The 23469-nt window shown below is 38.7% G+C and overlaps 2 protein-coding genes across 2 annotated transcripts; one reads left to right on the forward strand and one right to left on the reverse strand.

The window, feature by feature from the left end:
• Nucleotides 1-173: 173 nt before the first annotated feature.
• znf341 (zinc finger protein 341) lies at nucleotides 174-8835 on the reverse strand. Its single transcript, XM_056734044.1, has 16 exons — nucleotides 8702-8835; nucleotides 8037-8144; nucleotides 7764-7954; nucleotides 7535-7684; nucleotides 7163-7369; nucleotides 6918-7092; nucleotides 6750-6843; nucleotides 6039-6235; nucleotides 5779-5960; nucleotides 4346-4554; nucleotides 4168-4264; nucleotides 1701-1833; nucleotides 1497-1608; nucleotides 1344-1414; nucleotides 831-1037; nucleotides 174-750 (listed from the first exon to the last, which is right to left on the reverse strand). Exons 1-16 carry the CDS (start codon nucleotides 8757-8759, stop codon nucleotides 545-547), a joined length of 2397 nt encoding a protein of 798 aa, XP_056590022.1. The 5' UTR covers nucleotides 8760-8835; the 3' UTR covers nucleotides 174-544.
• A 563-nt stretch (nucleotides 8836-9398) lies between these two features.
• e2f1 (E2F transcription factor 1) lies at nucleotides 9399-12522 on the forward strand. The gene is given in 8 exon segments (XM_056733283.1): nucleotides 9399-10395; nucleotides 10554-10656; nucleotides 10871-11090; nucleotides 11235-11385; nucleotides 11519-11635; nucleotides 11727-11898; nucleotides 11901-11942; nucleotides 12272-12522. Coding segments are annotated over 8 exon segments (1296 nt in total). The 5' UTR covers nucleotides 9399-10155.
• The last annotated feature ends 10947 nt before the right edge of the window (nucleotides 12523-23469 follow it).

The raw sequence follows: 23469 nt of genomic DNA on the forward strand, positions 1-23469 counted from the left end.
CGCCTTTGCAGTTTTTTGCAAACCAGTTGAAGTTTGTAATGCACAGACACTTCTAAGCATTCGACTTTTACACAGGACTATTTCATGTTCACATTAACAGTGCAGATAACTTCTTCTTTAGAATTCAAATAAATGACATTTAAAGTAAACGAAAGATTTGGATTGTAAGACGCTGCAGAAATTCAATTTATTTTCAAACCGTATCCAAAAGATGCAGTTACACTCTCTGACGTCATTGCATCAAATGCAAAGAACAGAAAATAATTAAACGTTTTAATATAAAACACATTAAAGGATAAACAATCATTTCACACTTTGACAATGTCAGAAAACATCACTGACTGCACCGTCAAGATGACGTCAAAGATTCTATTGGTGCCTGATGGTAACGAAGCTCCGCCTGCTCAGGATTCATACACAAGACGTCCTTCAATTCTGTTCTATCCAGTACAGATCTTCAGCTGGGACACTACCTGCACAAGTCATTTTCAATATCTCTTTATACTAAACCTTTGTGCCAGCAAATCATTCATGGATGTGTTTTTCATCCGTCCACCGTCTGAAAGCACATGGGTTCAGACAGCAGCCCCACGGCTCCGCCCTCCTCCTGCATGGGATCCAGCCCGGCCCCGCCCTCCAAATCATCAGCCGCGCCCCCGTCCTCCTCTCTCATCTGCTTCTCTCCATCCTCTTCCTCGGTGTTCTCTCCGTGTTCATCAGGCTCGGCGGCAGGAGATCCGTCCGCTGTTCCTGAGGATGGAGAACACAAGCCCTCTGAGAAGATCAATTAGACACGATGATGAATTTGACAATCTAGGATGTTTCTGTACCCTCAGTGTCGTCCCCGTGTCCCTGCCTCTCCGCGGCTCCTGCCAGCGGACACTTGTGATCTCTGTAGTATTTCTGCCGGGTGAAGCCTTTGTTACAGGAGGAACAGCGGTAACGGTAATTATCCGTGTGCGAGCGCTGATGTTCCAGCATGTGTGCACGACGACTGAATGACTTCTGACAGAACTGACACTTGTACGGTTTAATACCTGAGAGAGAGACAGACGGGGATGTCTTTATTTACTGTACATGGAGATACAAAGTTCACAAAGCAATAGTTCAGTTTTGCTTGTAGTAATTTGACATTATTTCGAGAAATGAAATATATACAAATAATGTCAGCTATTAATACTTCAACCGGCATGATGCTGACAACCAAATCTATTGAAAAACTAACCACGGTTTTATTACAGTAAAATTGTAGTAGTTTTTTTATTTTATTTTACTTTTATGTCATGATTAAAGTAGTAACTGTAGTAAAACCATGGTATTTTTGGAGAAAATCATATTCTCACCTGAATGAGAGAGAATATGAGCTTTCAGTTTGTCTGGTCTGTTGAATTCTTTGGTGCAGCCCACATGAGTCCTGACACCACACAAATAAAAACACAAACATGAAGAAAACTGAGAATTCACAGTCGTGATGATATTATCGGTCCATCGCTCACCTGAAGGGACATTTGTATTTCTTGAAGGGCTCGTGAATCAACATGTGTCTCTTGACTTTATCTTTTCTGTTGAACGTGGCCTCACACAACGAACATTTAAACGGTTTCTCTCCTGTCAAGAGAACGAACAACACCGACAGCACACATGTTAAACTAGTTCATCCTTTCGACAGCATTGGTTCGTTGTTTTTGTATTTAAGGTACCTGAGTGGATCTGCGTGTGGAGTTTGAGGTAGTGCTCGGTTTTGAAGAACTTCTTACAGATGTGACATTTAAATTTCCCTCCCGCACCGTGAGTGACCAGATGGCGGCGGAAATAGCGCTCGCAGGGAAACACCTGAGAAATCACAGAGACGGAGATGTAAGAACACACCGAAAGCTAAGGAAAATACATGTCAATAAAGCTACAATCTATCACGGTTTGAAATATAAATGTGCATGTTACTTCACTTACTTTTTTTAAGTGGGTTAAAGTAAAATAACATCAAAATGAAATTTAATGCAAAATCTTAACTGACAGGTCAAATCAAACGGTTTGCGGTAAAGCCCATTGCACAAAATTTGCATCCGAAATTTCGGCACTTTAAAAATTAAATACGACCTCTTGTTTTGTCAATCACATAAAAAAAATTTGCACTGGGTTTCGATTTTCTGTGATTTTCGGATCCGTAGCAAGCATTTTGAGAGGCGTTTTGACAATTCAGAGACACCGTACAAACGAGTGCCAAATATGAAAAAAACGCATACGAAAATTTCTGTATGTTTTCTGTATGTGCGAAGACCTTAAAAATTATTTTCTTTTTAATATATCGAAATAATTGACTTATAGCAAAAATGCATATTGCATTGTGAATATCAATAACTTCATGATTTCAAAAGGTTATGTATATACGTACGAAGTTTTATTTACATGTTAAGTAAATGCAGAGATTCTTTCTTTTCCCAGAAAGAATATAAAACATAGCTGTGTCCCGATTCGCATACAATCTGTTCTTAATAATATTACAAAATAGAATTAGTATGTCCCAAATCATAGTCTCCTGATATTCAAGGTACGAATTCATGGACACTTAACTGCTGGTATTACCCACTACTCACCGCGAGAGGGCGGAGTTTAGTGACGCTGCACTGCATTAATACAATTAAACAAATTAAAATAAGTGTAAGAATACAGTAAAGATTACATACAAAATAATAGCTGAATAAACACTTAAATGCAAGGAAGAGATGTATTTTGATGTTCGTGACAGTTAAGGATCACAGTGTCGTCTAGGCAACAACAGCCTCTTCTGTTTCGTGGTGTTATGTCCATGTGCGCGCATACAGTTTTGCTACGCAATATTGTATATACTATTCTATAACAAAAACACTACATACTTTAAGGCCATAGTATAAGTAGGCCAATTGGGACGCAGCGCGTGTTTGTTATATAATTTTTTTAACTTTTCAAATCTATTGATTAAATTTGTTGATTATTGAGTTGACATTTTTAAGCATTATCTTTTCACATCTTGCATGCTTAGTTAATTAGCAAGTTACTGAATTAGACATTTTCTATGATACAGTGCACTGCAGCCCTATTTTTAGTCAAAAGAGCGAAGGGATCACAGTTTCAAGAGTTATAGGCCCGATTCACATTTTGCGTTTTTTCCGCGCGCATATTCGTTATTTTTAATGTAGGCGCCGCGTCGAGATGGAAATAGTTCAACTTTTCAGAGTGCTACATGCGAAGAGAAATGGCGCTTTTCCACTGCATAGTACTGCACAGTATGGTGCGGTACAGCTCACTTTTGGAAGGTTTTCCATAGGGTACAGTACCTAGTACCTGATACTTTTTTAGTTCCACCTCAGTTGAGGTTCCAAGTGTACTGTACCAATACCAAAATGTGACGTGTTTACACACATATCAGGGATTGGGCAGAGAGAATCATTACCAATGTCATTGGATTTGCAACAAATAAATATGCAAACGTAATATTGGCATTTAGTTTTATGCTCTGTGACAGTAAAATAGAGATCAAGACCCTTAACTCAATGCTAAATGCTACTTTAGCTTACGCTCGTGCGCTGTCGATTAAACCAAATGATTGTTATCTGCTCTTTTCTTAAGATTTCACAAACTCTCTGGTATTTTATTGTTATTTTGTTTTGCTGCCATCCGCTGTCGATAGGCCATCCGCATTACTCCTGTGTTGTGAGTGTGTTTGTCACGTTCACTACAGCAGTGGAGGTGGTGCAACAATGCCAATAGGTTTATAATCCCCATCCACTTTGAAGCGCTGCTAAACTGCTGTGGAAGAGCAAAGTGAGCCGAAGTGAAATGAACTGAGCCGAGTTGTACCAAACCTGACGGTACCATGCAGAGGAAAAGCACCAAAAGAGGCGCGGCACGCGGTTTCCACACGGTTTTAGAAGCAAAATGTGAATTGGGCCATAGACAGTTTCATCAGCCTGAAGTTAACTTGCGATCGGTGTTTGGTTAAACTATAATGATTTATTTTAGATTAAATTTATATTCATATTAATATTTTGATTGTGTTAAATCCAATTAAATTAAAACTACTCAACAGTTATTGATTCTTTGAGGAGATAAGTTTGGGCCACATAACGTTGTGGCTGCTGAAACCGTCTATAAGCAGAAAATGATGAAATCAGTGATGTATTTTCAGACCTTCTGACAGTGAGTACAGGGGTAGTTGTGAGTGGCGTTCAGCAGATGTTGCTCCAGAGCTTCTTGTGTGGAATATTTACTCTGACACTTAATACATCTGGACAGACCAAAAACACACACACACCTTCAGTTCATACAGTAGATCTGATTGAGTGAACAGCAGCGGTGTGATTCTCACCTGTAATAGTTGGTCTCTTTGCGCTGGTTCTGCTGTGGACTGAAGCTGTGGGAGTACTGGTGTAATCCCAGTTCAAACAGCGATGGAAAGACTTTCCCACACTGATGACAGCGGTACGTCAGCTGCTCCTGATGCGTTTGAATGTGCTCCAGAAACGGATCTAACTTCTGAAACGTCTGCGAGCAGCTCTTCACCACACAGCGATAAACCTGACAATGTCAATCATGTGAAAACATTTTAGTGTAAATGTGCATACTGGAACAGGGCGATGAAGACAGCGGGTGTGTCAATCATTTCTTGTAAACAACAACTGAAATTTTACAGGTCTAATGGGGCTGTTCCACAAATAATCAAGATTGATCGCTTCCAGAATAAAGTCTTGTGTTTACATAATATACATATCTGTGCACTCTACGTACAAATGTTCTATTTATAAACACATTCACATACATCTATTTAGATATAATTTCAATTATATACAGAATATAAACATTTATACATTTTTTAATTCAGCATGCATGTGTATGTGTTTATAAATACAAAAATGTGTTATATGCAAAGTGTACAGATGTATATTATGTAAACTAAAACTTTTATTCTGGATGTGACCAATGGTGGAACAGCCCTAATTTCTAAACATATAAAAATGTATTAAATGTATTTGGTTTATTTTATTTATTTATTATTATACATGTATTTATTTGCGTTTTTAAATATTTTTTGCAATATTTTATAGTATTAATTACTGCATATCAGAATATTATATAATTAAGCAGGTTTGTATAGCAATCTTCTTTTTAAAGTCCCAGTGAATATAAAAATGACAATTCTTATTTTTTTATGAAATATTGCAGCGTTTATAGTAAATAGCTTATCAATGTGGGACATTTAAAATTCATGTTCCCCACATAATCTTATAATCATAAAATGCACGTCGGCCCTGAAATGACGATCCATCTCAAATGACATAAATGAGACGGCTTGGGCGGAGCATTCGTTAACTCCTCCCTTCAGCTGTCAGTCTGCTGCTAGTTTCATTTCAAAATGCAACAGGCGTTTTTATACATCTAATCAATTCACTGTAAAAACACATAAGCCACGCCCACTAATTTTCTCCTGTGAAATTCCATTTCACTCGGAAATGCGTCAGAATAAGGAAGAACCGGAAGTTGCAATCGTTTTTACTTCCGGTTCACAGGGACTTTAAAGCACAAGTCTAATGCCATAGTACCAACAAATGTGATCAACATATTTTAACATGCAAATCAAAGCATTTTCAGCATTGATGTCGGACAATTCAAGCTGATTAGAAATCTTTTTTTTATGGACGCAGATACATTTTGAATTGCTAGAACCCGTTCCTATGCCATGATCAGAAAAAGCGTAGCATAGAGACAAAATGTTCTTGCCATGGCATTTATGCCATGTTGTACCTGTTCATTCTTGTGTTGGGTCATGTGAGACTTTAGCTGGAAGTAGGTGCTGAATTTAGTCGAGCAGAACTGACACTGATATGAGCTGTCGATCAAGAGAATCTGTTTGTTCTGATTCAGTTTCCCCTCCGCCGATCCCTGCGTCTCCACCTGGACTTCAGCGTTTCTCTCTTCTACAGATGCTGAGATCAAAACACACGCAGGTTCATATGTAACCAGTCATTCTAGTTTATAACAGTATTGTATTGAGGATTCATCACCTTGTCCCTCGTCCTCCATCTGTTGTGAGGTGTCATTGTTAACCTGAAGCACCTGCACTGTGATGGGTGTCCTGGAGACGCTGCTGTGAACCCCGGCCGGCCAAACCTTGTGCGTCTGCATGTGCTTCTTCACATTTGACTTCTGAGCGAAGGCACGGCCGCACACGATACACTGAAAAGGTTTTTCACCCGTATGACTGCAGAGTTCAGAACATCACCGAGGGTATTAACTTCAAGAGTGTGACTCAACGATCACGTGTTTGTTTGTTTTGTAAGAACTTCTCATCTCTTGAATAAACCGAATTTCTGACACTTCAGAAACACAAGTCTATATCACCGTTATTATTGTTAACTACTATGTTAACTATTCAACATGTCTGGTTAGTGAAATGAAATACAGGCCTAAACATTATTTGATTAGTTTTATGAAGTTTTGGCACAAAATTAATAATTGAAAATAAGTGAAATCTCAACTAATATGGAAATAAATAAAAATAAACCTATATTACAAAATGTAAGTATATATATATATATATATTTTTTTTTTTTCAAATTATATATCAAATATAACATATTAATAAAACTACCATGAATGACTAAAATAACTATGGTATTATGTTGAACTATTGTTTTATTATAGCATGTTAACTTTGTCTAAGAGAGTTTATTGGATCAGACAGTTATATGTTTGAAGTCAAACTCGTCATTAACCTGCGCATGTGCTGCTGAAGGTCAAAGTTCTTGGTGAACACTTTGTCACAGTAAGTGCACTTCAACTTCTGTGCTTTTCCTTTGGCTTGACCTGCTGATGAAAAACATTTTCAGTTTCAGTATTCCCACACGGCTTGGCCTCTGTATGTTCTGTACGGTATAAAGTACCATCCGGCGTTTTCTTGGCGGTTCTGGCTCTCTTTGGAATGACCACTTTGTTGTATTCTCCCAGTTCAGAGAGGTTTGAGCCGATAGTACAGGTCTTGTTTTTGTTGCTCTGTTTTCCAGGACTGTACACTTGAGCTGTGCTGAACGCCTGGCCGTCCACACATTGACTGGGCACCTGACAAACAACATTATAATAACTGTTGATAAACATGTTAACAGAGATAAATATAGGTTTTAGACCATACCTGTACAGACTGAAACGAGTGCAGGCCCAAAGTGGGGACCTCTGCAATACCGCCTCCAGCCATAGGGGGCAGTGTACTGTACACCTGCACTATGGAGTTACTATTGCTGGAGGGCCCCTGTGAGGAAAGAGGCGTGACCTGGTTGGGAGGGAGGGGCTGCTGATGGTGCTGCAGGTACGAGGTCCCTGCGTGCATGCTGAGATTACTCTGAAAAACACCAGAAGGGTCAAAGGTCACATGTATGCCGGGTCCAAAATGCACCTTCTTTTTACAATTTGATGCACTGTGGTTTTACACCTATCGAAGTTTATCACAGTTTTTACGTATTAACTGAACCCAGAAGATGTCAGTTTTTCTCAGGTGAGCGTTTACCTGTGCAGATCCCTGCATGGCTGTCATGGGCTGATCCAGAGAGCTGAAGGCCGATATCGCCGACATCAGAACTTCATCACTGACCAACACGTTCCCCTGGACCAGTGTGTGTGTAAGAGGAGACTGCGGTACGGTGATGTACGTGGACACCTTGCGAAAAGAAAAGGCATACTGTAAATAAATCCAGCAGTGACGTGGGCAGGTGTGGCTGATCAGGTGATGTGTATACCTGTCTGTTGGAGGACAGCTGTGGTCCAGCGCTGATGGATGGGATGGAGGTGTAGGTGTTGCTGGAGGCGAGAGATACGGTCGCCAGCAACGGGGTGTTGGATTGACACTGTTCACGCTTGTGGGTCATGAACGTCGGTAAAGAGTTAAACTGCTTCTTACATTTACCGCAGAGAAAGACGTCGTCATCGTCTACAGATATAATGTGACAACACTTTGAAGTAGAGATCATAAATAAATCTGAAGATGATGTGATATGAGGAATAATGCTCACCCATTGGCTGGATGGTCGTTCCTGAGACATTCTGGGCGCCCGGGTCCAAAACTCCACCCTGACCGTCTAACAATGACTGAACATTAAGGACCGTCTGATTGTCCATGCCTATACATTTCATAGACAAATATGGAAACAATTGTTAGTTATGTTTACACTGAAAGTTATTTATGTAAAACTATCTTAATTACATTTTCAAATACAGTTTATCCTAAACAATGTATATTAACCTTATCTTTCATGTATGTTATAAAATTTGATGTGTAAGTATATCAGAGATGTAATGTATATGATCAGATTGAGCGTATATTATTTGCGGCTTTTCCAGAGATGTGTCGCGCTCCCTCCGCCACGAGTCGCAGCACGAGGCTGTTATTCCAATCGCTCTTCCACCCCCCACTCCTCTAGTCTTTGCTCAGGTGCATTAAAGTGAATAAGTCAACACACCGACCGCACAACTGTGCTAATATTATCCAAAAAATATCCATATTTATATTTGTATGATCCATACACGTTGACATTTACAGAAATCGAAACAACTGAGTAAATATGTATTTAGAGGGTTGATCGTGTCGACATTTATGCGCTTTTATTATCGAAATAAAATGACATCTCAAAGCTTGTGCATTTGTTGGAGAATGATTAAATAAAGTATATATTTATACCTTCCAGAACCTCAAATATTGCCTGCGCCATCTTGTAGCTCCTCTCCTCTGTGTGCATGACGTCAGCGGTGGGCGGAGTTTCATTTATGATTCACGTTTTACAGAAAGTTTATTTATTTAAGGGGTTTCATGACATCCGTTTTGTTTAATATTGTATTCAAATCCCTATAGTTCCTATTTTGATCTGAAGTGAAACTAAGATGATTAACATTTACAGTAACAGTTTATATTGGGTTGATCTTATGCATGATGATAAAAACGGAACAAAAAAACGTAATGAACTAAATTATGTAGTTTAGATTAAATACAATGAAACGTCTCAAGCAAATAAACAATTTGTAGAGTAGGCCTACAAGTGGTCTGCATTAATTTCTGCACATAGTATTAATAACAACATCGTCCAAACGATCAAAGCCTAACTAACAACGACGCTGTTTTCCATCACCGTTAATTATTCAACACCTCAAATAAATCCCAAAACATTTGTAATGTTTCCATTCAATGGACTCAACAAAAAGAAACAGAACGCGACGCTTCTGACTGACATCCGCTCCAGCCAATCAAACACCCGTAAACGTTGACAAACGGCGCAGTACGCGCTCTCTCCGCCAATCGGCGCGCAGCATTCCGGCACGTGCCGGTTTCGCGGCAAAAAGATTTGGCGCGTAAATCTTGAGCAGGATCCGATCAGCTGGAACAACAACAACAAAAGTGACTCCGGACGCACCGGCGCGCGCGTCCAGTCTGATCATATGTATTCATCTTTTAATGCACATATACGTTTGAAAACAAACGTTTTAAGGATTTTTTTGTGTTATTGTAGATATATTTTAAACACTTCCTGGATGGATTGAGTAAACAAGGACGCGAGCGGAGGATATTTTGGATTGTTTTGTGAAATAAGAGGAAGAAGTGGACTTTTGCTTCAATGTTCATCTGGTCATGTGATTATATTTAAACAATCGAATGTTATGATAGTACACTTATTGCTTACGTGTACCAGTGCTGATGTAGAATATACAACTGAAAACTCAATAGTAACATAATGAAAGATACATCATTTAGGGTTTATTCTGAATTGTTTAATGCACTTTAAAGAGAAAGTTGTTTTGCAGTTGTTTGATCAGGTGCTTATTTTAACGCGTTTTCTTGTCTAAAGCAGTTTCCTAAACAAAGAACTGTCAGAACCCATCATGCATTCGGTTGCAATGCATTATATGGTTATGAATGACGTGTATGGCTTAACTTTTAGTAACTTTTAATGTCAAGAGTTGCACGGTGAGATTGTTTTGAAAAAGGACCTCGACCCAGATCTGAGCCTCGTTGTCATTTCGAAGACTCGCCCAGATGTGTGATCATGGCTGACCCAACCACACACAGTTTAACCCTCGCTGTTCTCTACATTCAATCTATCGTTTAGTTTCCACAAAGCTTGAAGTTTGTCCACAGAGACCATGTCTGAGAGTTGTGTATCGGGTCAGACTTCAGAGGACCTGCTGGTTGATTTTGAGTCTCTCTTGAATAATGGCAGCATTAATCTCAGTGAAGACCATCAGATTGTCATCATATCGACACCCAACACCACCAGCGCATCTGGGGGGGACATCCTGCTTTTTGCCACCCCACACAACACCACCGGCACCTCCACGACCACCCCGCTCGAGAACCGAAGAGCGACACCGGGCAGACCACCGGTACCCCTCCCTCTCTCCTACTGTCCTGTTGTGTCACATTCCATATGTCACCTGCTGGTGACCTTTAACCTTTGGGTTACCCAACCTGACACAATATACATGTACGATGGGTGAAATGGAATGTGGTTGTGAGTTCTGCTTTCTTTCGTGATTTTTAGGTAAAGAGGAAGTTGGATCTGGACAGTGATCATCAGTACATTTGCACCTCCAGAACCGCCTCCCGTGGACCAGCACCTCCGGCCACACCCGCACCACCCAGAGGTACGGTACATATCCCTTCCGTTGGGTTCCTGTTGCCACGAAAAAAGTGGTTTCCGGTCCTGGTAAAATGAGGAAGCGCTTTTTCCTAGTGCTTAACTCTTTGTTTTCTCCGTTAAATCATTTATAAGCATCTTTTATATCATCTGTTATATTAAACAAGTATTTGATTCACAGACACAGTGTAAATTTTTTGTGTGTTTGATCATTTTCCTAGCGCCCAGACCGTCCACAGAGAAATCTCGCTACGATACGTCTCTCAATCTCACCACCAAACGCTTTCTGGACCTGCTGGCTCAGTCTCCAGATGGTGTGGTGGATCTCAACTGGGCGTCCCAGGTGCTGGACGTCCAGAAACGTCGCATCTATGACATCACCAACGTCCTGGAGGGCATTCGTCTGATCTCCAAGAAGTCAAAGAACAACATTCAGTGGCTGTAAGTACTGGAGGTCTCTATAGATCCTTAAGCAAACGTAGCTAAACATATACAAATAATGAAACGCATAATGATGAATCTATTTTGATACAGATTTGACATTTGTATGTGAGGTGACACTGTATGCGTGTGTTTGCGATTCAGGGGTAACCGTATAGACGGGGCGTCGGTGGCGAGGTTTCAGGAGCTTCAGAGAGAGTTAGCTGAACTGACGGACACGGAGGAGAAACTCGATGAGCTTATCAACAAAAGCAGCCTGCAGCTACGGCTGCTCACAGAGGACACGCACAACAAGAAATATCCTTCATCTCTGTGTGTGTGATCTTCAGATAATGTATCTGTTTAGACTTGTTCATGTTTCATGGTAAAAACATGACAGGATTTCAAGAGTGTCTTAATGTGAACGCTGTGATCCTTAATGAAAAGTCAAGCTGGGGTACATCAGATGTCAAGACCTGCGCGACACCGTGGACCCTCCGGATCAGATCGTCATGGTGATACGAGCACCACCTGAAACACAGATGCAGGTGACAGAACCCACTGAGGTGAGCACGCAAAAAAACACACAAACACAAACACATTTGGGATTTTAGAGGTGAAAGAAATCTTGTTGAAACCTGAAACGTCTTGTTCTAGGGCTACCAGATTTCTCTAAAGAGCTCTAGAGGCCCAATTGATGTTTTCCTCTGTCCTGAGGACAGTTCTGGGGTTTGTAGTCCCGTCACAGATTGTAGTCCAGCAAAATCAACCGGTCAGAGCCCACCGCAGTCTGAACCCGCCTCACAGGAAGTGACATCAACGCCAGCTACGCTCCAAGCTCCTCCCCTCTGCCTCTTGGTAATAACGCTTCAGGTTGCTCGTAATTTATAATCACAATAATCATAATCTTGTTTGGTGTTTTCATTGGTTTTAATTTAAAATAAAATCAAATAAAAGCGCATTAGGTTTGTTATTTATAATATTACTTAAGAGTATTGTTTAGAAAAATGTAATCTTATTTACGACATTCAAATTAATATATTTAAGTATATAAGGAAAATATTACATGTAAAATAAACTGTTAGATTCCTATCTGAACTGCTGTCTTAAATGTTAGATATAAATGATGCATAGCATCTCAAAGCACAAATGTTATCCTTAATATTTAGAGAAATCATACAATATGTTCTCGTGTCTTACAGAGCCGTTTCTGGACTCTGATCCGTTTTCTGGCGTTTGCGAGATGCCATATTTTGATTTTTCTCCACTGGGCTCGTCTGACTTCCTGCTGGAGCGGAGCGATGGGGTGGACGGTCTCAGTCTCCCATTGGACAGTTTTATCTGCCTTTCCCCCCCACACAGTCAGGACTATCACTTCGGCCTTGAGGAGGACGAGGGCATCAGCGAGCTGTTCGACTGTGACTTCAGTGACTTCGGCCCTCTGGAGTTCTGAAGAAAACATTTGTTTCCCTTTCTGCTCTCAGTTCCACATCTCTTCGCTTTTCCATCCAGATCTGTTTGGCAGATTTCAAAAGCCTCTGTGCACCCGTGTGACATCAGATTCAGCACTCGAGTGCTCTGAGCGCTGTCATATAATTTATTTATAAAACGAAGAAGTCACCTTTGATCTCTGTGTTTGATTGATTTTATTGTACAGTTGTTGTTGTGAAGGTTTTAGGATGTTGCGCTCTTTACCGGATCGAGGTTTGAACATAAATTGGTTTTCTGAAATATTTCTCAGGAGTGCTGCAGGTGAGTGATAATGTCTGGTGTAGTTCAGGTCTGGTCATGTTGTTAAAGATTGTTTATGCATGTGCACAATATCGATCTGTTATCTTTAAGAGGGTTTGTGATTCAGTTTAAGGATCACGACAGACTGCCGAGAACAAAAACACACACAAGTTCTGTTTTATTTTCAGCGTTTATTCAGAATGCAGTTATGTCCGTGTTTGACTTAATGATCAAAACGTGTTCTGCTTCGTTCGCACACAAATCCACGTTTTGTTCCTCATGTCCCAGATTTTTTCTGCATCTTTTTAAGTTTAGCATTGATTGATCACCATGACAGCACTTGTTTTGTGTTTATATTCATATCCGATCCTGATTCAGTAAACGCAAAGTTATTACAGTTTCCAGTTTTAACTTTTTTTCAAGACCTCCGTCACACCTCTTGCATTTTATTTCTGTGTGTATGTGTGTGATCATGTGTGTAAATGTTTCCAGCCTCTAAAATATTAACTTTAATATTTAAAAAGCACTATATATATATTTTGTTTTTCATTGGTTCTTGTCTCCCTTTAGCTATCCAGTGTTTTGAGTTCGTAGTATCGTCTACAGTAAATCAGAATCTATTGTCTTGTGAAAAGGGTTGTGATGATGTCATATCATTGTAGTGGGATATTTAAAAGCATTTTGATTGTGTAATTAATAGATAGATGTAAAGTTCACAAGGATAATATTTGATGATAAACTCTTGAGGTCAATGTAAATGTATAATTTAATCTGATGTAGATTTGCAGGTTCGTTTTTTATGGAAGGCAGCTTTTGTTCTTTGGTTGATTGAATGTGTTTTTGTTTGTTGGTGTTTCGTAGATTTGTTCTTTGATTGGTGTGTGTAAGTAGAGTTGTCTGGGACAATTCTCACAACACAATCAAGCGCCTTTTGTGTTTGTGTGGTGACGTTTCACTTGATCTGCTTGTAGAGCAGAAATGTTGGGAATGAAATGGCTTTTTTTTTAAGAAGAATTGCTCTTTTCTGTTTACTTGATAAAGCACTAAAAATATGGACAAAGCTTAACAAACCGATGTTTTTACTATTAAGAGAAAATACTATCTGATTTAGAATCAATTGATGTTAAATGAAAATTATGACATTAAACAGCATTTGGAATATTGATGTTAGGTTTTAACAACAGTTGACTTTAAGGTTTTTCTGAAGCGTTATTGCAGTAATTGTCTTAGTAAAAGCTGAATAAATGTTGGTTATTGCAATCTTTCAGATGTATTTGATCACCTGTCAATCTAAAGAATTCTCTGTATTGTCATGGTTCTGATGATGTTTTAAATAAACATTTTCCATTTCCATCTTTCCTCTTTTGATTTTTTTGTTGCTTGACTTTCCAGCCAATTGAATTTGGATTCAAGAGTAAAATAACAGCAGCTTCCTGACAGACGATCATTTGATGCTTTTGTTGTTTATCCGAGTACAGTTACTGTGAACAGACTATTTTGAATGTAGAATTATCTTATATTTATACATCACTGCATATGGAAATCTAACTTGTATAACCGTGCATTATAAACTAAACCGTTTTCGTTTGTGAACAGGTGTGAAAACACTTCTTTCGGCTGTAGTCCAACACTCTGCGTCTGACACCTGATCAGGTAAAAACAAGACATATTCAGATTATTTGAGTCTGTAAAGAATAGGCAAAAATAATATTTGTTGTTGTTTATTGTGAACCATTCCTTAAATATATGTAGAAGTGCACACTAATGTCATACAATATATATAAAAACTAAGAATTTTGCTTGTAAAGCAAACCATGATTTAAAAAAAAATGTAATATTTTTTATATGTAATTAATTTATAGTTTTGTGTTCAGTGATAAAACGTTGAGCATCTTACAAGAGGAGAGATGTGTGACTAAAGTTAATTGAGTGAATGACATAACAGGCAAATATAATGAGCCTTATTAAAACTGATTTGAATGATTAATAAACCTTTTTATATATTCTATATTTTAATATGAGGGTTCAGGAAATCACATTCAGATGTCTACTGATGTTTTAAACCTGCAGATGATGGAGGAGTTTCATATACAGGTAATGATCACCAGAGACATGAAACCGAACTCAGTGCTGTCTGTCTCTTTCTTCCTCTATCTCTATATCAGTTTAATGTAAGCATGCTTTATTGGCATGAGAAAAGTTCACATTTGAACTGCAAAAGCATTTGTAGATGTGATATATATTGTTGTCTTGCTTACATCTTTTATTGTTTAAGGGTTAATTCAAATACCTGTTGACGGTCTACAGTATTTCAATCTTTATTGGTGTATTTTTAACGTACATTTACGATCTCTGTGTATGCATAGGGAAGATTTGCATCAGTTCCGATGGTGCAGTTCCCATATCTCACCGCTTGGAGTCGCTGTTGAGACGTAAGAAACCCGCCGCTTTCATTCCGCACACAAACTGAATGTCATTCTATCCGTCGGGTCAAAGTTGAACACACACCCACAGCTTTTAAACTCCACATTAAACAGCACAATTTTCATTTCACGTTTCATTAACATTCAAATGCATTCGGAACAACCCTCATATGATTCAACGGCGACACATATATCATCCTCTCAGGATCTGACCTAAAATAATGAGAGAGAGAGAGAACATACATTTCAGACTTCCTGTTCACTGACAGATTTCACCAATCATTGACACTTTTCTCATAGCAGAGGATATGTGCTGTTAAATGATCCGCTGAGAACAGATATATCGATGCAAATATGAATTACTCCACCAGTGACATCTGCTCATATTGGATTTCTGCTCTTCACACATGGTGCATAAATCACAATGTATATCTGTTTTTGATACTTACATTCATTGTCTATTATATAATAATACTGTTGAATTGTGAGATACATATTCAATAAACACATAATGAACTACATGTGTACTTTTATAAAAACTATTTTTTTTATAAAAGTGTGTGTTACTTTATATACAGTAGAAATGATATAATACTACAGAATAAACATTATAATTGAAGTAATCACTGCAATACAGTTTAGTATTATACATTTGACTGCACTGTACAGTATTTACTACTGTTTATCCATTTACTATAGTAAATACTAAAGAAAATATGTGTATTTCACAAGTGTAGTATTATACTACATTCTGCAGTTTACTGTAGTAAATTTGAGATGATTTTCTGCACAGTAATCATCAGTCAGTTGAACAGCGTGAAAGTGCAGACGTGCACATGACCTCCTCACAGTTTTCCTACGGCTGATATTGATAGTTTTCTTCACATGTGATAGTGAAGAGCGTATGTGAGGCGGCGTGAGATAATCAGACTTCCATGCTCGCTGATTTTCAGACAAATTAAATGTCAGGGGGAAACGGGACTCGCTCGGCTACTTTGAAAAGCCGAGACGATCATAAATGATTAAGAGAACTTCCACAGACTCACAAATCTGTCCGACCAAAGGCGAAGTTGCCCAACTTTACCAGGGTGAGAAGTGAACAGAGTTTCCTATCAGATGGCATTTTAGAATCCAGAATAATTCAGTCATGTAGCCATGGTTTCTTTTATTTGAATCATTCAAACTTCACTTTTTTTTATGTAAGCCATAATAACAAAAAAATACAGCTAACTAACACAATAAAACAAAGTAAAAACATGATAAAATAATAAAAACATGATTTTTGAAACAGAGTTATCACATTTTGGATCCAAACTCTTCGTATAATAATCATTAAACATTTTGTGTTTGTAGAAAATCACTGCATTCAGTTGAATCTGAATAAGATGTTTGAATAATTAATCAATGTTCAGAATAATTCCCTCACAGATCTGTGGCGTGCTCTAGTGTGATAAAAATGGCCCGCGTTCATTTCCGTTCACTGAATCTCCATTCTCAATAGTGTGTTAACTAGATCTGCCTGACAGCAGTAATGAGTCTGATGTGACCTCATTCGTCGCCATTATCAACAGGTCAATACCGGACTCAATATCCCATTTTAAACGCAATTGTAATGTGCCGGCTTGCATCTGATTGGCCTTCAGCGTTTAGATCAGATTCATTTGTGTTCTGTCAGAAATAACATTCATCCCGGACGCTTTTTTCAGTTCCTGTGTTTAAATCCTCTCGCAGCTGCCACTTCAGGTCACAGAGTGAAGATGAAGAAACGGTTGCTATGGTTACGGGATGTTGCTCTGCGAAAGCTTTCATATGTGACCTCCAACACGATGAAACAAAGTAAATAAGTATTTGTCAATAATGATTCAAAAATTGTATTCTGTTTTGTGTTAACTAACAGTTTTAAAATGACTTTGAATTAGTCTCGTCCAATCTGAAGTTGGAACATATGAAGACCAGTCCCAAATAGCTTGAGACCTCTTTATTATCTCAGTTCTACTAGACATCATTGAGATAAGAGCTGCAGGGGAAACTTGGAAAGTGTGCTTATTCCAACCTGATGTCATAGAATTTCGTAAATATTTTATGATGTAGCTTATGCATATGAATTAGTATGTTGTGAACAGAGTTTGGCAAATTACTCTGAAAAAGTAATCAGTTACTAGTTACTAATGACATATTCAATACAATAATTAGATTACTGTACAAATTACTCTTTCCAAAAAGTATTTAGTTACTTATTACTAATTACTTTCTATATCCTACATCAACCTTGATTAGTTAAGTGATTCAAGCAAAGACATGAAACAGCTATTTTAATTCATTCAAATAAATAAAATGAAACTACATAAAGTAGTATTATTAACTGACCAAATTATTACAAATGTAAGAATTATACATTAAAGCACAGCTTTTAAAGTTAGACTTTGTATTTTAATGTCAATTCCACTATTGCACACGCATATGTGACCCTGTACAACAAAACCAGTTTTCGGGTCAATTTTTCGAAATGTTATTTTTAAATCATCTGAATAAATAAGCCTTCTATTGATGTTTGGTTTGGAAAATATCTGGCGGAGATATAACCGTTTAAAACTGTGGAATCTGAGTGTGCAAAAGATTATATTGTATCAAAATATTAAAGTTGTTAATTGGAGGCACTGTAGTAGGCCATCCACTCACAAAAATAATATTTTATATATTTAAGTTTGGAAATTTACAAAATATCTTCATGGAACATGATCTTTACTTAATATCCAAATGATTATTGACATAAATGAAAAATCAATCATTTTTATCCATTCAATGTGTTTTTGTCTTTTACTAAAAACGTTCCCTTGCTTCTTGGTTTTTGTGATCCAGGGTCACATTACACAAAGTATTTAGTTGAATAACATCAGAAGTAATTACAGAAAAATAAGAGTTATCCCTTACTTTACTTTTTCAAAGGAAAAGTAATTAAATAACAGTAACTTATTACTTAGTAACTAGTTACACCCAACACTGGTTGTGAATCGTACAAAACATACAATTATAAGGGAAACAAATACTGAAACCCGCCCTTAAGCCTAACGACAGTGGCGCAAAAGCAAATCATACTACAATGTACGAATGAGATCGTACACAGCAAAATCGGCAGTTTTAAAAAAGGTAAAATTAACACTCACAGTTTATATATATATAATCCCCACCATATGCACTACGAGTGTTAATTTGACCTTTTTTAACACTTGTAATTTTGCTATATGAATGCATACGAATTACAACAGAAATATAGAAAATAAGCTCAAAATTACCCATGATGGGGGAACGAACACGATAAACGAAAAACTTATCAAAAAGGCAAATAAAAACTTACGGTAAATAATAATGACAGTAATGATAAATAGTAATAAATAGAAAAATGACTGACAACACAAGGCAGGAACGAGACGAGAAACTCATGATTTTGGGAAGCAACAACACTGAGTACGTACTACAAACAATGAACCGACATCAGACAGTGAGCTGGGGCTAGATATGTAAGCGTAATAACACTTACAAGGGCTAATTTCTAAGGGAAGATTGCTTTCCTGTATCTCAGAGGTAAGAGCATTGCGTTAACAATGCAAGGTTGTAGGTTCGATCCCAGGGGATTGCAAATACCTATGTAAAATGTATAGGGTAAAGCAATGTAAGTCGCTTTGGATAAAAGCGTCTGCCAAATGCCTAAATGTAAATGTAATGTAAATGGAAGGTAACGGGCAGGTGGCGAGAATGAACACTAATGAGGAGAATACCAGGAACAAGGGGGCGGGGGCCAAGACGAGAGACAGGAGGACACGTTGCGCAATGTCACAACAAACAGTGTGCGTAATATACAAGACGTAACATACACACAAGACATGGTCCTGTCATGACCCTGTCCACAAGGCTCGAAAACTCCGGACAGGAAGGACAGGATCATGACAGTTACCCTTGTGCTGTTATACAGTACACTATAAATGCTATAATAATGTATTATATAGTGTTAACTATAGTAAATACATACAGGGGGGAAATAAGTATTTGACACATCAGCATTTTTATCAGTAAGGGGATTTCTAAGTGGGCTATTGACTCAAAATTTCAACCAGATGTAGCCATCAAGCCAAATATTGAATTCATACAAAGATATCAGAACATTTAAGTATACAAGTTCAGTCATAATAAATAAAGTGAAATGACACAGGGAATAAGTATTGAACACATTAAGGTAACAAGGTGCAAAATGGCATAGAAAGCCAGGAGATCACCTGAAATCTGTCAGTATTGAGAGAGAAACCCTGCCGGCTATCAGTACTAATTGATATCAGCTGCTTTAGTCCTAATTGATGGCCAATAAAGGCTTCTCATTACCTAGGAGGCACACAGGAAAGACTTCATGATGGGTAAAAGCAAAGAACTCTCTGTAGATCTTTGTAATCTTATCGTTGAAAAGCATTTCGTATGGGAATGGTTATAGGCGCATTTCCAGAATGCTGAATGTTCCTGTAAGCACTATGGGGGCCATTATCCAGAAATGGAAAGAGCATCAGTTCACCATATTCCGGCCACGATCAGGTGCTCCACGTAGGATCCCTGTCCGAGGAGTCCAAAGAATAATCAGGAGAGTTCTCCAAGAGCCAAGAACCAATCAGGAAGAACTTCAGGAAGACCTTGCATCAGCAGGTACTGTTGTTTCAAAGAAAACTATAAGCAATGAACTGAACCGCCATGGCATCCATGATGCTCACCACGCAAGACTCCATTGCTGAACAAAATGCATGGTGAGGCTCGGTTAAAGTTTGCGAAAGAGCATTTGGAGAAGCCTGTGGATTATTGAGAAACTATAGTATGGTCAGATGAAAGCAAAATTGAATTTTTTGGCAGTCATTCTACACACCATGTTTGGAGAAGAAATGACACTGCCCACCACCCCAAGAACACCATACCAACAGTTAAGTTTGGGGGTGGAAGCATCAGGGTTTGGGGCTGCTTTTCTGAAAGGGGTACTGGCAGACTTCATATTATTGAAGGCAGGATGAATGGAGAAATGTACCGGACTTTCTGGATAAAAATCTGCAGCCATCTACCAGAAAGCTGAAAATGAAAAGAGGGTGGACATTTCAGCAAGACAATGATCCCAAATACAAGGCCAAGGACACAATGAAGTGGTTTCAAAGAAAGAAAATCAAGCTGCTTGAATGGCCCAGTCAATCACCTGACCTAAATCCCATAGAAAATCCATGGAGAGAACTGAAGATCAATGTTCATAAAAGAGCCCAAGGAACCATCAAGATTTAAAGACCATTTGTGTGGAAGAATGGGCCAGAATCACTCCTGAGCAAGGCAGACGACTGGTCTCTCCATACAAGAGGCATATAGAAGCTGTAATCACCAACAAAGGCTTTTCTACAAAGTATTAAATAAAGTGTGTTCAATACTTATTCCCTGTGTCATTTCACTTTATTTATTATGACTGAACTTTTATACTTAAATGTTCTGATTTCTTTGTATGTGTGGTTAGGAAGACGTGACGAGAGCCGTGAGATGGGGCCGGTGGCGTGATTGATAGTTTGAATATAAATAATAACAGCCGGCGGCCCCTCACAGCCGACTACCGGTGAACAAAACAAAAACACGCAAGTAAAACACAAGAACATAAATACAAATACAAACATGTTCGGGCCGGTCCTCTCTCGACAACAGTCCCGTCGCTCGTCCTCTTATGCTCCCAATCTCCACCGTGAGATATCGGGGACCGGTGTGCGCACAGCTGATTCAAACTATCAATCACGCCACGGGTCCCAGCCTCACGGCTCTCGTCACGTCTTTCTAGCCACAGTATGAATTCAATATCTGGCTTGATGGCTACATCTGGTGGAAATTTCGTGTCAATAGCCACTTAGAAATCCCCTTATTGATAAAAATGCTAATGTGTCAAATACTTATTTTCCCCGCTGTATCTTGCATAAATAAATAAAACCTTAGCATTTAGCACATACTCTTTAATACTGAAACATTTTACTACAGTTTACTATCATAAATACAGTATTATGGTACACTATAGCATTTTGTCATGTGGGTGTGTTTGGCATCTCATTAAATTGAGTCTGTTTCTCTTCAAATGTTTTCAGATTAAGTTTATATATTGTATTTGCTGTAATTTGACTTGAGTTTGTCTTCTGAACAGCAGTAGTGTGAGAGGTGAATGAATGAACCTGTGCTGAAGTGTTTCTCTGAATCTGTTCTTCAGTTTGATCCGGATGAAGCTCTTGAGCTCTGAGAAAACAGAACCTGCTGCCGAGGAGACCAAAAGCCGTCACGAGCTTCCAGTTTCTATCAAATATAAACATCATAACTCAAGATGCTGTGTTGAAGGGATTTTATCTGATGTGGGTGAATAAACCCACTATTGTTACATTAAGATTGAGAATCTCATATACGCTGTCAAAAACATGTCACGCTCATAAATCACCTCCAAATCAAATAAAAGCAATATTTTACGCAAACAATTCTGAGACCATTCGTTGTCTTTTTTGTTCTTTTTGTGGATCCTTTGACTGAGATATTTTTGAGATGAACTGTGTTTTAATGTCTCTGTGGTTGTTTCTCAGCATGTGACTCTACTGTACCTGCATGTTTACGCTCATAAATATTCAATGTGATGAGTGATGTGAAGATCTCGTCTGTATGTCATGTTTCAGAGGAGCGGTGACGGATACTTCATCAGACAGATTTCTGCCGGCTGAATGTTTTCATCTCTGCGTGTCGGGCCGCAGGGCGTCATTAGAACACACTCGCTCACTTTATGACAAACATCTCATTCCTACAGCTGCTCGTGGACGTCCTGCCACAGAATCACATCACAATGCAAGTGCAGCCAGTTAACACTTTGATCATCGATTTTCATTTAAAGTTATACTCATGTTGCTTAAAAGCAAAAAAGAAAGAATAATCACAGATGAAATCTCTTTAACATCACATTTATTTCTCCTTTTGGATGAGATTAATTGGAGAGAAAACACAAATTTTAGCTTAAAGCGAAATTCTGTCAATTAATTCAATTTATTTATATAGCACGTTTCACAATGTGGATTGTTCCTCAGAAGCTTTACAGGAGAAAACACAGAAAATATAAGACACAGCACAGCGCATGGTGTTTATAGAACAAGCAAAATCATTCTAGCCAATCATATCTAATAATATTTAATATGAGCAGTCTCCCGGTGAGCAAGCCAACATGGCCCTGTGGCGAGGAACCCAAACTCCATTGATATATAAATGGAGAAAAAAAAACTCGGGAGAACCGGGAGGACCAGATCTCCTCTGAGGTGTCACAGCTGCACTCGCTCACTTTGATTAAAAGTCTGAGAAATTGTATACGAAGAATATCATCATTTACTCACCTTCAGATTGTTCCAAACCTGTATAAATGTCTTTGTTCTGCTGAAGGCACAGGAAGATATTTGGAAGAATGTCAGATCTCATCCCCAATTTACTGAAATGTAGGAAAAATACTATGGTGAATGAGATATGACATTTTTCCAAATATCTTCCTGTGTTCAGCAGAACAAAGACATTTATACAAGTTTAGAACAATCTGAAGATGAGTAAATGATGACAGAATTTTTCGTCTTTGGGTGAACTGTCCCTTTAAGTCTTATCTGCGTCTCAGATATTTAACCTCTAAGCATTTTCCTTTTAGTGGAAGTATCGAAAAGTTACATAGAAAAAGTGAAATTTAAGAAATAAAGGATGAAGCACGAGAAACTTTGGTAACATTTATACCCTTTTACTTTATTGGTCTCTCTCTCTCTCTCTCAGAGACACGTTCTTTGTTTTACAGGCACCTTGGGATCCACAACATCTTCTTGGACACTATCTTTAAGCGTATGGAGGGCATATGTCACAGTTATCTCCGTGTCATTCCTGCAGCGTCGTGACCTCGCTGCTTTAAAACGCGCCCTTGCGCGATCTCAGCGCTGCGCGGGCGTTGTGGTAACCCGGCGCGCCGCGGTCTATCAGCCCTCCTGCAGGCGACGCGGGAAATGGCTATTTTATGAGAGCGATACATCACCGGTCGCCGACTGACACGGGCGATTTTTCTCCTCTCTTAAAGGAAAGAAAGCCGCGAGGCTGGAAACAAACGGAGGAGAATGACTGTGTGTGTGTCGGTGAGAAAGCTTGAATGGCCTCGCGAGCTGACAGGAGAACAGCCGTGGAGGAACAAACACCTCTGACAACAT

Source organism: Triplophysa dalaica, chromosome 20, assembly GCF_015846415.1.
Source record: "Triplophysa dalaica isolate WHDGS20190420 chromosome 20, ASM1584641v1, whole genome shotgun sequence".
Lineage (NCBI taxonomy): Eukaryota > Metazoa > Chordata > Actinopteri > Cypriniformes > Nemacheilidae > Triplophysa > Triplophysa dalaica.